General features: G+C 44.7%; 1 protein-coding gene across 1 annotated transcript in view; it reads left to right on the forward strand.

Moving 5' to 3' along the window:
• LOC132880981 (tripartite motif-containing protein 16-like) overlaps window positions 1–7,999 on the forward strand; it is a 29,779-nt gene extending 21,780 nt beyond the window's left edge. Inside the window, exon 6 of the mRNA XM_060913823.1 lies at window positions 7,171–7,999. Within this exon, the coding sequence (XP_060769806.1) occupies window positions 7,171–7,748 (578 nt within the window). The 3' untranslated portion in view covers window positions 7,749–7,999. The remainder of the gene's footprint in view (window positions 1–7,170) is intronic.
• The last annotated feature ends 7,623 nt before the right edge of the window (window positions 8,000–15,622 follow it).

Genomic DNA, 15,622 nt, shown 5'->3' on the forward strand with positions numbered 1-15,622 from the left:
TCTCATTATCTCTAGCCGCTTTATCCTTCTACAGGGTCGCAGGCAAGCTGGAACCTATCCCAGCTGACTACGGGCGAAAGGCGGGGTACACCCTGGACAAGTCGCCAGGTCATCACAGGGCTGACACATATGGCCCTTTTCCACTACCCTTTTTCAGCTCGCTTCAGCCCGACACGGCTCGCGTTTCGACTACCAAAAACCAGCACGACTCAGCTCGCTTCAGCCCTGCTTAGCCCCTAAAACTCGCACGGTTTTGGAGTGGGGCTGAAGCGAGCCAAGCCGTGCCGAGTGAGGCTGGGGGCGTGAGCAGACACTCCCCTGTGCACTGATTGGTGAGGAGGAGTGTCCTCACATGCCCACACATGCCCCACGAGCGCGCTGGGATCTGTAAACACCGCAAACCCGGAAGGAGAAGAATTACAAATTACGAGAATTTCTGAAGCCTTATGCGCCTCGCCTCATCTATACGCTCTTGCCAGTATCTGTTCGCGTTGTCAGTGACAACAAGCCACAGCACCAAGACCAGCAACACTAACGACTCCATGTCCTCCATGTTTATTGTTTACTATTCGGGTCGTGAGACTACCGCTTAAAAGATCACTGATGTCACTGTTTGCGCTGCTTAACGACATCACGTGACGTCCACCCACTTTCGCTAACTCCACCCAATGTGTCCACCCACTTCCAGCCAGCACGGTTCAGCGTGGTTGTAGTCGAAATGCAACTCCAACAGCCCCGCTCAGCCCGACTCAGCACGGCACGGCTCAGCCCGACTCAGCCACATTTGTAGTGGAAAAGCGGCAATAGACACAGACAACCATTCACACTCACATTCACACCTACGGTCAATTTAGAGTCGCGTTTAGTTTTATCATGGTTTTTGGCAACAGTGACATGAACAATAATGCCACCTAAAGTTTGCCTAAAGTTAATACTTATTATTATTATTATTTTTACAAAAACAAACATTGTGCCAAGGGGGCCTTTTACCCCCCCAGTGGGGTAAAAGGCCCCCTAAGGTGGGGCAATAGGCCCCCTCACTCAAAAAAAGCTGTTTGGATAGCAAAAGTGTTTACTTAAGCCTATAATGTGAAAGAAACAAGAAAATATCCCTGAATTAATGAATAGATGCATTTTTTTATTATATTTCGCATTTTAATTTCAATATAATTTTGTGTGGATTGAACATGAATTAACAAAGAACAAGTGCATCAATAAATAATGCTAATATTAATTTTTAATATTAAGTTCAAATTACTTGCTTTACTCAACCAGGTAAGCGAGATGTTATTAAAAACTATGTATCTGCTATTCAGAAATGTATGAAATACAGTAATTATGATAAAAGGAAACGATGCCCCCTGGGGGCCATTTACCCCGCCATTAAGGGGGCGTTTTACCCCACAGACCACATTTTTACAAATAAGGGTCTTACTTTCAAAATGTGATTCAAGTTTTTATACCTAATGTATTTTTTTAACATACTGACTTGTCTACTCATACCACATACACAGCTGTGATATCTGACAAAATAGCAGCTATCTAAATACAGTTTTACTGATATCTGAAAATTATATCACTTACCATGAAATTTGATTTCTCTCCGCTGCGTTGCTGATATGCGATCCACAGTGGATATTTGTATATCCCCGTTGTCAAGCCAGTCCATATCAACAATAGAAATGTAACTTTGCACCATCTGGTGGTTATTTTGGGTAAAACAGCCCGGGGGCGTATTACCCCACGGGGGCTTTTCCCCCCACTCTACTCTACATGCTGAAATTCCTATGCTGTGAGAAGCCTAACACTGCATACTTATGGATAACTGCGGCCTTAGGACAAATAACCATACAATTTATTTCCAATTTTTAGTGAAAATATTTTTACATGTGATAGGGCGGTAGGGGAAGCTAAAGTTAAATAAACAGCTTACTCACTTCTGAAACTTCAGAAATACTTCATCCACCTCAAAAACCTAATGCACTCACATCATAGCATAATAACAAATGCAAACTCACATCATAGCATAATAACAAATGCACTGCCCGAGTAAGTAATAGTATAAAACAGTGACAGCGACTCACGGTAGTTTGTGACAAAAAAAGCACTTAATTAATCACATGTGGTTATACTTCCAAGGATAAAAATATATCTTTACATTTACAAAAAAAACATTCAAACATTCAAATTTTTTATCATGTCAAAGTCAATATATGTTAGCACAGAAGATTGAAATTTCATTTGACTAGGCTCCAATGTGCAGTTAAAATAAAACTAAACATACTGATATAAACATCTACAATTAAAACAGACACACACATCATCTTGTCATCAAAGTCAGTACTTTGATTTCCTGTAAATCATGTGAGTGCTGGGCTGGGCTTGCATAAGTCTTCATACCCCTTGAAAATTTTTACACTGTATATTTGGCTAATGCCCTTTAAACAGTACTGCTTTGTTGTGCTTCTGTCTCATGCTGTTGTTCTGGAAGGAAAGGGTTGTCATCTTGGCAATGTGGTGGAGTCTAAGCTTAAAAAATAGGGACACAACCAGTGTTTTCAATTAACCAACCCGAAAATGAAAACCATGTGCAAATGCAACTTCAGTTATTGAAAATATTATCTCATGACCTTCCATGTAAAATTACTTGGTGCTACGAGCTAGCCTAGCATGAAACACAACTTTGACTAAAAGCTGCAGTAAGTCGTTTTTGAAGAGAAAAGGTACGATTTTAGCATGTTCAAGCACCCAGAATTACAACCACATTAATAATGTTTTAAGAAATCAAACCATTTGTATATACGTCAAAATGTCAGCGAGATAAGAGTATAAACATTTAAGCATCTCAATGGTCTTACCTCAGTGTACCGCAAAGTCTGTGGAAAAGCTTGTCTGTGGTAAGATGGCCGCCCTGTGCGGACGTCCTGGAATACGCGGTGAGGAATCTAGTCTTCTATGTATATCTATGGTTTTTTGTAGCCGTTAGCTTGCGCTGTGGAAAAATTGGCAAAAAAACAAGAAAGCTTACTAAAATTTTTCAAAGTCTCAGGACAGCCAGATCCTAAATGTTATGCCTCTACAGACATTTTACACAGGCAGCGCAGGATCCCACCCGTGATGGAGCAACCCGAGAGAGCTCCAATGGGCTGCAAAGCGCCGGTGCATCCTGAACCTGCTGAGCACCTGCGAACAATCCCAGTTACAGAACAAATCCTTGACTATGTGAAGGGTGTAGGCGGATCGCTGCCCTGAAAAAAAAAAAAGTTATATATCAACTCATTATTACTTAAGACCCACTGACACAACTTTTTACACCACGTAATATGTGTATTTATTGTTTTATTGCTGTATTGTGAAATAAAATATCCAAAACTCAACTTGAAAGGCTCGTCTTTGTAGAAAATCAAGAATTTCAGAGCCGATTTTGTGTTTTTTGCCCCGGCTTCTACAAGCGCCATGAGCCATTTGCCCGTTTTTGCCGCTAGGGCGAATGACGTCACATCAGTGTATGTCGTTCTGGATTGCATGAAAACAAAACATGAAGCAGGGAAGCTATCGAGATTGTCTGCCCTCACGTCTATTAAAGATTCTGTTTAAACAGCATAATGTCTTAAACATATGGTCCTGGTCACGTCACACTATTGGTCCCACTCCAAAAAACATCATGTCTAAGCTCCTGTTAGATCATGTTAGATACAGTAGCTACCAGAAGTTTAGGTTATATTTATGCAGAAATATCAAAAACTCTAAAGGGTTCACAAACTTTCAAAACATGCCGGATGACATCTTATATCTATTACTCCACACATATATCATGTATATTATCCTAACTAAATATCAGGGATGCAAACAGCGCGCCTTTTGGCGGATGGCGCCTTTTTCACGGCTGAATCGCGCAGATCTGATTTTTTTTTGGGGGGGGCGTTGAAGTGTCTGATTATAATTTCAAAGTAAATTCTGTATTAAAATTACTAAATAAGCAAATCCGTTACAGTCCATGAAACAGGAAGTATAAGGATGAGGAAAAAAACAGTTTAAATCGGGAAGCTGCGCACATTTGTGCAGCCTGAGCTTCCCGATTTAAACTGGTTTTTCCTCATCCTTATACTTCCTGTTTCATGGACTGTAACGGATTTGCTTATTTAGTAATTTTAATACAGAATTTACTTTGAAATTATAATCAGACACTCCAACGCCCCCCCCAAAAAAAAAAAAAAATCGGATCTGCGCGATTCAGCCGTGAAAAAGGCGCCATCCGCCAAAAGGCGCGCTGTTTGTATCCCTGAAATATATGAAACAAGGTATTGGCCTTTCAGTTGTTGTACATTACTGGTATTAGCTGCTTTGGCCTATTGATAAGTAATATGCAATGGTATAAGACGCATTTGTGACGTTACAACAAATAGGTATTGAATAACAACACATAGCCACGTACCCTGGCTCGTTCTCTTTTGGCAAAGGCACCACCGGACTTTCGCTTTTTGACCGCCCCTTCGGGGGGTCTGCTGTCATCTGTTTCTCTTTTGACAGATTGATTCGGCCCGGGCCTGTCAAACAACGTCGGCACAGCTGACTCCTCCAACACCAGTGGATAAGTTGGATCAAACGTTCTTCGAGTTCTGGACAACAAAGTGAAACAGTGCTCCTCGAAATGTGCTGAACAGAGACGTGACCATTTTGTTGACTTCCAGTTCGCACCTGTTTTGGAAACGTTTCTTTCCCACTCTTTTGCTATTTCAGGGTGTTTTTTCCAAGGAAAGGAATGGAGTTTCACTCCTTCCGACGTGGTGTTAGAACACCCGTAAGCCACACATATAATCCCTTTTCGGTTAGACGCCATTTAACTTTTTCACGCAAGGAAATCACAACAAAACCACAGCTCAATATCACAAGACTTGTGAGAACTGAACCAACATAGTGACTTGTAAACAAAAACGACACACTGATGTGACGTCACTTCCGGCATCTCTGAATGAGCCCAGTTCATATCCAGGTCAATCTCCCTGCGTGAAATTTAAAATTACTTCTGATGTTTAAAATGGACAGTTAAACCAAGAATTAAAACCAGAATTTATCTTTGGAGTCATATATTGTTTGTTTACAAATTAATACGAAATGACTGTCAGTGGGTCTTTAAGAAAAGAATTAACCGTGTTACTTGAAAAAGAAAAAATGGTTCACGTCACTTTTTAAAAACCCGTTATTACTTACCCATTACTTGAATCAATTGCACTTATGGCTGCTACTTGAATCCTTGGAATATAGTAAAACTTGAATCCTTAAAATGAATTCTCCAACTTGTTTTGTAAACCCTTTATTTTTTAACTATTACTTGAATTGATTGCACTATGTTTGCGGCACTGCTTTTAAACTTGAAATATGCTTGAAATCCTAGGCTATGCTTTTAAATCCCCTACTTAAATCCTTAAAATGAGTCATTTAACTCATGTCTTGTGTGATCTGATCTCCAATGGTGAAATAAACCGGCTGTGATATGAGTACAGTCTGTTATTTTAGAAGATAAATGTAATATATAATTTAATATATAGCCTAATAAAAAATATTTTATAACATGATATCATGACATATTACTGTCTGTAACTGTTCTTCACTAAAGCGTTTTCTAAGATCATAATGTCTGATTTTATTTTATTTATTTATTTTTTTTGCCAAGCTGGGCCACTGCCGGGTCGGTTGACACGTGGTAGGTCTATTGTTCAAATGCATTCTACGGTCTATGGGGCTGCGTTGTGGGTGCAAGTGCCAGGACCGTTTTATTTATTTACTTTCTTTATAATCTCAGTCAGATACACAAGCAAGATTAAGTCTTTACTCTGCTGTGTTTTATTATGGCCATCAATATATTGTAACCTGTGTTTGATTTGTTAATTGTTGATCCAGTTGTTGCCTTAACGCAGGGGTCTGCAATGGCTTGGGAGCCAGATGTGGCTCTTTTGGTGGCTGCATCTGGCTCGCAGATTAATCAGCTCACATTGAGATCAAGAAGTACACCTCCATTTAATGAAAAAGTCAGTTAGCTGTCCGCAAAGCAAAGCCTTTTGACAAAGAACATGGCGAAAAGGGAAAAAAGGTGACTGGTAGGCTACCGTACATTTCAACAGGAATGGACAGAGGAATTCACCTTTGTGGGGTGAGAGGGTCCTGCTTTGTGTTCAATAGGCCTATAGAATGACAAGATTGCATCGATGAAACAATGAAATAAAGCGGCACGTCGAAACACTCCAAGCTACGTTTGCGTCAAAATATTCAGCGGGGGACAGGAGGAAGATGGCATGTCAAGAGCCTCTTCATTATGAAAAAGAATATAATCTGTGGTTGGTTGAAGAGAGCAACTGGACTTGCTTGACGATTCTTGAAAACGTTTCGCCTCTCATCCTAAAGGCATCCTCAGTTCTGTCTGACTACTAGGGAGTATCCAGTATTTATCCTCTCATGGATCATCATAGAATCTGAATCAGAATGCTGATGGCTCCATTGTAGGTGGCTGATAAAACGTTAGCAGTATCTGGCAACACTGCTGATAACTTTGTTTATACTCTTGAATAGCTCTTCTTCATGACGACAACCGGAAGTGTACCAACACGATGGGACATGTAGCGCCACCTGTGGCTCGGGTGCACAATGCACCTCATGCAATAGCTTGATTTCATCGTGTGCATGTAGGATTGGATTTCTCTGGCACCCTGCTGGGACCTTCAGCTCGATTACCGACAGTAGCTCGATTTGGATGTGCATGTAAACGTAGTCACTGACTCACACAGCGTTGCTGACGTTTTCCAGCCCAAAATATGTTCAAAACCCGCCAAAATGCACTTAAAACCACCCAATCTGGCAACACTGCGCACATGCTGCTTCTCTTGAACGTATACACGGAAGTAAGGCGGAAGGTAGTTTGTCGACGTCACCTCAAGATAACGCCAACGATTGGTCAAATTTGCGGAAAGTTGCGGTGATTGGATATAATTGCAGCCCCGCCCTGAATTCGCGGGGATTGGTTGAATTTGCGTTGTAGTGGCAAATCGCAACATCGCGAAATCCTGGAGGGTCTGTACAACATGCACACACACACATGTTTCTAGAACAAACACACACCACATAAATCTATGCTGTGATTAATATCTAACATGTTCACATTTCTCATGTGTTTAGATTTCTGTGATCTGGCTCTGGATCCCAACACAGTAAATTATCGCCTCATTCTGTCTGAGAAGAACAGAGTGGTGATGGGCAGTGAGAGAAAGCAGCCGTACTCTGATCATCCAGAGAGATTTGACTCCTACAGGCAGGTGTTGTGTAAGGAGAGAGTGTGTGGACGCTGTTACTGGGAGGTGGAGTGGAGCAGTGAGGGATATGTGTTAATATCAGTCTCATATAAAGACATCAGAAGGAAAGGACGGGGTGATGAGTGTGCGTTTGGACACAACAATCAGTCCTGGAGTCCGCGGTGTTCTTCTTCTTCTCTCTCTTTCTGGCACAACAGCATTGCGACTGATCTCAGAGTTCCACCCCCCTCCAGAATAGGAGTATATGTGGATCACAGTGCAGGAACTCTGTCCTTCTACAGCGTCTCTGACACGATGAAGCTCCTCCACAGAGTCCACACCACATTCACTCAGACTCTATACACTGGGTTTGGGTTCGACTGGTATTTTAGGGTAAATTCAGGATCAACTGTGAGGTTGTGCGATCCAAAAAAAAAAGAGTTTTTGGTGTTTTATAGTCACTAATTTGTTGATTAAAAAAGAACTCCATGCACATTTCCTTATTGATCCTCAATTGTGAAAAAAATTACGAACATTAAATCATTAAAAACACTAAATGTTAAAACTCTGCATTTAGCCTCAGTCTAGAATCATCAGTTACAGATATAAAGGAAATGAAATTGTAAGATCTGAATGTACGGCCAATAAAATATAAAATCTCTACTGATTTCTGAAATTAGTGCAGCAAAATGCCTGAACTTTCTCTAAAGTCTGCATTTATTGGGTTTTATGTTTGTAAATATAATAATTTGTAATTTGGTAATAATGCTTTCGTTAAAATGTTTACTGACTCTAATAAACCCTTAAAATGTGGATGTTTCACTCAGAAATATTTCATTACTAATAACCTGTTTTAGTCCTCAGAGAAATGGTTTGTTTTTTCAGGAAGATGGAGACCAAAATAAAGCTTTCCAGGAATTTTCAGGATCATCCCCATGTCTTTATGTCTGTTCTTTTTTATGTCTTTAGGGCATCGCCTCTCCAGAATACAGTCACAACAACAAACTTTACACAATCAGAGATATTTTAAGATCCACATGAATAAAAAGATGATGTCTGTCCTCCTTGGTAATGGGTTCTAGAAACTGTAGTTACCTGCTATGGCCACTATGGGGCAGTGAAAAAATATCTTGGATCATATCTCAATATGTATCTGTTTATGTGAAGTATTGTCAGATTTTTTTATCTTAAATCACTCAAGGGGAAATTTAATAATATCACAGAATTATTACCCAACCTAAACTGACTATCCGTCCACCAAAACGGTTTAATAGTTGTAACAATACTGTAATGAGACTCTTCTTAATGTGCTGTTATAAAAAGTCTTGGTTTTAGCCAAAAGGGTAAATTAATTAATTTAAAGCTGAGGCACGAGAGCGAACCAATCAGTGACCTGCATGTGAGCAAACCAGACAAAGTCACGGATTATAACAAAACAAACATTTTTTCTACCGATTCACTTTTACGCCACTGTCGTAAAAACATGTCCCGCTTTGCGCTCTCCTCATGGACAGATGTGCGCTTGCATTTGTTTACAAGCTGAAGCCAATTGAACTGTAACACCGGCAGAAGCCAAAGAAACATGTTGACTGACAAGGTGGAGGAATATTACAGGATTTTACACAAATATGATGCACAGTTTTATTTATTGTGACATCAAAGATGAACAGAGAGTGTCTTTGTTTGGAGGGCTAAAGCTGCAGCCCCAACAAAATATGCCAAGAGATGCCCATGGTGCATCCGCTTCCCATAATCTGTGTTCAGTACAATTTTAGTTCTTTGTAATGTGGTAATAATGATTTTAATGCTTTTAAAAAATCTGATAAGACTTTTAAAATGTGTATGTTTAGCTCGGGGCGGCACGGTGGTTTAGCGCTGTCGCCTCACAGCAAGAAGGTCCGGGTTCGAGCCCCGTGGCCGGCGAGGGCCTTTCTGTGCGGAGTTTGCATGTTCTCCCCGTGTCCGCGTGGGTTTCCTCCGGGTGCTCCGGTTTCCCCCACAGTCCAAAGACATGCAGGTTAGGTTAACTGGTGACTCTAAATTGACCGTAGGTGTGAATGTGAGTGTGAATGGTTGTCTGTGTCTATGTGTCAGCCCTGTGATGACCTGGCGACTTGTCCAGGGTGTACCCCGCCTTTCGCCTGTAGTCAGCTGGGATAGGCTCCAGCTTGCCTGCGACCCTGTAGAAGGATAAAGCGGCTACAGATAATGAGAGGAGATCTCTGACTTAAAAGCTGTAGTTAAATGCTTTGGCCACTAGGTGGCAATGAACCATGTAATTTGCTCATCACATTATTCAAAAACCACGAGTGTCCCATGTCCAGGTGGTTTTCAACAGGTCTCTCAGAGATTTTGTGAGAGTGGGCAGGAGAGAGGAAACTTGCCGACGTACTTCACCATTCCCATAAAGCGTCTCACTCCTTCAATATCCTGTGGTTCAGGCATGTTGATGTGGCCTTGGGCAGAAAAGCGCGCGTTGACTAAATTGGAAGAGCAATTACTGACTACGCCACCAGGGGACTTTCACCCCATGAATATTAACCAGAAAACACTTCACTATGTTGACACGCAAGGTGAGTTTGACTAAAGACACCAGAGACCAAAGTTATGAAAATACAAAAAGGTTATTTTATTACGATGTTTACAAAATAATTCTTTCCTTTACTTCACAATCACTTTCATTCACACTCCAAAGGACTAACTGACATGTATGTGGAGCAAGGGTAAGGGAAAAATCAATATTAACAGGGCCGAGGCCTACCAGCAGGGGGCAAGATACCAGGAGACGGAGAAGGGATCCAAGGAGGCACACCATGCAAGCCCACGTGTCACACTCACTACAAACCAAATCAAAATAAATCAAATAAAATCAAAAACACAATAAAAGGAGAATTCCACACAGGCACACATGAACACACACGGACAATAGGGAAACACCACCACCTAAGGGATCAGCTGCCACCCCGCCTTGGGCACACAGTACCTGAAAAGTAAATAAACAGAAAAGAGGTATGAAGAAAGAAAATCAAAAAAAGAAATAACAGCTTGATCACAACAAACTAACCAATTAAAATGCACAACCACACACGATGTAAACTAAGGGAGGGGAACTACATGGACCACTGATGATCCACAGCTTGCAATGGCCTCCCACCAGTACTGGCATACAGCTGGCAACCAAAGGCTGCTTGCCACGGCAGAAAAGATTGGCAAACATGGTTGCTAGCCACACACAAATTCACATAAAATAAGCTCTCGCGAGCATTAAACCAAATAAACAAATAAAAAAATAAAAAGGCATTAACATAAATCAGGCCCAATAAGATAGCCCACTGGCTATCCACAGCTATAGAAAAAGAGCCTCCTGCCAGCAGGTGAAACCTGAGCAGGACTAAAGCAAATAAACAAAAATACCCAATTTAACAGAAAAAGAAGTTATCCCTCATACCACACTCCAAGCACACATACACGCACACTGATTATAGATGAATAATGATCAGACACACAAGCGGTCTCTCTCACACACACACACACCCTACAAAGGTTAAAACTAGTGTGAAAGTGCTGTGGTGGTTTCGCAGCCCTCCTCATGCAAGCAGCTGCACCAATCAGAGAAAGCAGCACTCGGTAGAAATGCGCTGGCAAGAACAGCAGCAAACCCGGACCAAAACCGGCAACACCACACGATCCAAAATTTCTCGCCTAGTCCCAGCAAGGCTCACAGAATTTCATGGGTCATCTGCACTTAATACAGACGCCAAGAGAACGTTCGGAAATCACTGCACACAAAATGCACAGCTGGACAAGACCGGAGGAAAGCCAAACAGTGGATGCACGGCCACAGGTAAACGGGAAGGGGTGTGACAGGAAACAGTGAGGGGGGTCGTCACGCCTCCAGAGTTCAAAATCACTCTACCATAAATAGGCTGGCGATGCACGCCATTGGTTGAGGCTGCCCCAATTGCCAAGAAGCACTTAACCCAGTGCGTCTCGCCACATTGAGAATTGCTTTAGTTTTTTCAGGGTCAGCCTAAGTCCCTTGAGCACTTACTTTATGTCCTAGGAACTTCACTTCTTTGACACCAAATTCACATTTTTCATTTAGGATCAGACCTGCAGTCTCAAACTTCTGGAGGACTTCACACAGCCTGCCGTCATGCTCGGTTTCATCTTTACCGAACACCGAGATATCACTGGCATGGCACAGTGTTCCTGGTGTGCCTGCAATGATCTGGGAGATTCTCAGCTGGAAATATTCAGGTGCTGAGAAGATCCCAAATGGGAGTCTCCTAAAGCAATACCTCCCAAAAGGAGTTATGAAAGTCATCAAGGGCTCAGAGTCTTCATGTAAGGGTATTTGCCAAAATCCTGACGTGGCATCCAGTTTTGAACATACTGCTGCTCCATCTAATTTTGCAAGTGTGTCATCCATATCTGGGAGTGTCTGTCTCTCACGGCGCACACTTTCAATTCACTTTGTTAGATCTACGCAGATCCTGATGTTGCCATTGGGCTTTGGGACTACCACCATCTCCGCACATCACACGGTCGGCTCTTGAATTTGTCAGATGATGTCCATGTTTTGCATCCTCTGGAGCTCTGACTTCACTTTGTCCATAAGGAGTAATGCCACATGTGGAGGAGCTGACAGTGCGTATGGCATTGCTCCATCAGCAAGTTCTATCGTAAGGCTACCCTGCAGCTTCCCTAAGCCTGAGAAAACTTTTGGGAACATTGTTTTGAATTTATTTCCCATTGTTTGAACTGCTGCTACCTGCTGCAGTAGTGGTAGGCTCTGGATGGCAAGGAGACCTACAGTAGTATTGGCATCACTAGGTCTTTTACTACAAATATTTCCTGCTCTATTTTCTTTTTGCCCTTTTTCAGACATGCATTGAACGTGTCCAGTACAGTCACTGGATGGTTGTTGGGATTGCTGATCATTCGCTGTGCATTTTGGAGATTCCCATCTCTGGCTTTTGAGTACATGGATTCTGGTATGGCTGTGACAGCCGCTCCTGTATCGAACTTAAAGTTAATCAGTTCTCCATTCATCTGTATATCCTGTTTCCAGATTTCTTGCTTCTGACTTTGAATCGTTCCCATGAATGCCCATTCTGCCATGTTATGGCTTTCTTTGATGACTTCCACTCTCTGTCCTGTCTGACACATTGTCACAAAATGGTCTTTCTTTGGACATTTTCTACACTCCGCTTCTCTAGCTGGACATTGTTTCAGTGTATGCTGAGGGCTTTTCCCACATCTTTTGTTTCCGATTGAGAGTATGCCATTGTAGCTTTCCCTAGGTGTGGGTGGAGCACAGAGGACGGCAGGACAGAGATCAGGTTCAACAAATGGTTTTATTGTTCCACTTTTCAGGGGACACAATAGGTTTGACACACACACACACATCAGGTGTCTGGTTCGGGAGAGCTCTCCTCTGCTCTCGCTCTCCCTCCCTAAATAGGGCGCGGTCCCTGGGAAGACACAAACACAGGTTAATTGCTCTCAGGTGAAGCGAATCTGCCACTTACCTTCCCTGACTCCGCCCTCCTGTCACAGACCGGTGCTTGACCACGCCCCCGCTGCCACATACCCCCACCGCCCGACTCAGGCCGGGCAGCCGTCCGGCCCGCAGCCGACTCCCCCCCCCCCTTGACGGGAGAGGAAGTCCGCCACGACCATCTGCGCCCCCGGCCTGTGGACCACCTTGAAATTAAAGGGTTGGAGCGCCAGATACCAACGGGTGATCCGCGCGTTGGCATCTTTCATGCGGTGGAGCCACTGGAGGGGCGCGTGGTCCGAACAGAGGGTGAAAGAGCGCCCCAGCAGGTAGTACCGGAGGGCGAGGACCGCCCATTTGATCGCCAGGCACTCCTTCTCAATCGTGCTGTAGCGCCCCTCACGTACTGACAGCTTCCGGCTGATGTATAGGACCGGGCGATCCTCCCCCTCCACCTGCTGGGACAAAACGGCCCCCAGCCCTCTGTCCGACGCATCCGTCTGTAACATAAAAGGGAGAGAGAAGTCAGGGGAGTGTAAAAGTGGCCCCCCACACAGTGCAGCCTTTACCTCAGAGAAAGCCCGCTGGCACTGCTCCGTCCACTGGACCGGATCTGGCGCCCCCTTTTTAGTGAGGTCAGTCAGCGGGCTGGTGACGTCCGAATAATTAGGTATAAACCTACGATAGTAGCCAGCCAGCCCCAGGAACTGTCTCACCCCCTTTTTGGTCTTGGGCCTCGGGCAGGCCGCAATCGCTGCTGTCTTATTAATTTGGGGACGCACCTGCCCGTTGCCCAAGTGGAAGCCCAGATACCGTACTTCCACCCGCCCAATCGCACACTTCTTTGGGTTGGCCGTGAGTCCCGCCCGTCTCAGCGACCTAAGGACGGCCCTTAGGTGTTGCAGGTGCCGCTGCCAGTCGTTACTATAAACGATAATGTCGTCCAGGTAGGCGGCCGCATAGGTGGCGTGGGGCCGGAGGACCCGGTCCATCAGCCGCTGAAACGTAGCGGGCGCCCCAAACAGCCCAAACGGAAGTGTGACGAACTGGTGTAAGCCGAACGGTGTGGAAAAGGCCGTTTTCTCCCGGGATAATGGAGTCAAGGGGATCTGCCAATATCCCTTCGTTAAATCCAGTGTCGAGTAAAAGCGAGCCGTGCCTAGTCGATCGAGCAGCTCATCAATACGAGGCATTGGGTACGCATCGAATTTAGACACCGCGTTGACTTTTCTATAGTCCACACAGAACCGGACCGAGCCGTCGGCCTTGGGAACCAAGACCACCGGGCTGCTCCAGTCGCTGTGGGACTCCTCGACGATGCCCATTTCGAGCATGGCCTGAAGTTCTTCCCGAACCACCTTTTTTTTGTGTTCGGGTAGTCTATAAGGGCGGCAACGCACTACCACCCCCGGGGGCGTCTCTATGTGGTGTTCTATGAGGTTAGTGCGACCGGGCAGGGGCGAGAACACATCCGAAAACTCGGCCTGCAACTGGGCGACCTCCGTGAGTTGGGTCGGGGAGAGGTGGTCTCCACAGGGGACCGGAGAGGTACGTGATGCCAAATTCCCTTTTTGAACCTCCGGCCCCAGCTCCGCCTTCTCCGGAACTACCGACACCAACGCCACGGGGACCTCCTCGTTCCAGAGTTTGAGCAGATTGAGGTGGTAAATCTGTAGCGCCCCACCCCTGTCTGTTCGCCTCACCTCATAGTCGACGTCCCCGACTCGCCGTGTGACCTCAAAGGGTCCTTGCCACTTGGCGATTAATTTGGAGCTCGACGTGGGCAAGAGTACGAGTACTTTATCTCCCGGTGTGAACTCTCTAAGGCGCGTACCCTTGTTGTACAGGCGGGCTTGCCGTTCCTGGGCCCGCTGCAAATTCTCCTGAGTTAGGTGGGTGAGCGTGTGGAGTTTTGCGCGCAGGTCCATAACGTACTGAATTTCATTCTTACTTTGTGAAGGTCCCTCCTCCCAATTTTCCCGCAGCACGTCCAGGATGCCGCGCGGCTTACGCCCATATAATAATTCGAACGGGGAGAACCCCGTGGAGGCTTGAGGGACCTCTCGCACTGAGAACAGCAAGGGTTCGAGCCACTTATCCCAATTACGTGCGTCCTCACTTACGAATTTTTTAATGATATTTTTGAGGGTGCGGTTGAACCGTTCTACTAAACCGTCCGTTTGTGGGTGATATACACTGGTGCGGATCGGCTTAATCCCCAATAACCCATACAGTTCGCGTAGTGTTCGTGACATAAACGTAGTGCCTTGATCAGTCAGAATCTCTTTCGGGATTCCAACTCGGGAGATGACGCGGAAGAGTGCCTCTGCAATACTGCGTGCTGAGATATTGCGCAGAGGCACTGCTTCCGGGTATCGCGTTGCATAGTCCACTAGAACTAATATAAAGCGGTACCCTCGTGCTGACCGATCTAATGGCCCGACGAGATCCATCCCAATTCTTTCAAACGGGGTCTCGATTAACGGTAGAGGGCGCAATGGCGCTTTTGGAATGGCCGCTGGATTTACTAACTGGCATTCGCGGCATGCCGTACACCACCTACGGACATCGCCGCGAATCCCCGGCCAATAGAATCGGGCCATTATTCGGGCTAGTGTTTTATCCTGCCCTAAGTGTCCAGCCATGGGATTAAAGTGAGCCGCCTGGAATACCAATTCCCGGCGGCTCTTCGGAATTAAAAGCTGCGTGACTCGCTCTTTAGTTTGAGTGTCCTGCGTCACTCGGTATAACCTATCCTTCATAATCGCGAAGTAGGGGAAGGACGGGGTGGCGTTCGGCGGGAGCGTTTGACCATCGATTACTCTCACTTGGTCAA

This window comes from Neoarius graeffei, chromosome 2 (genome assembly GCF_027579695.1).
Source record: "Neoarius graeffei isolate fNeoGra1 chromosome 2, fNeoGra1.pri, whole genome shotgun sequence".
In the NCBI taxonomy this organism is placed as follows: Eukaryota; Metazoa; Chordata; class Actinopteri; order Siluriformes; family Ariidae; genus Neoarius; species Neoarius graeffei.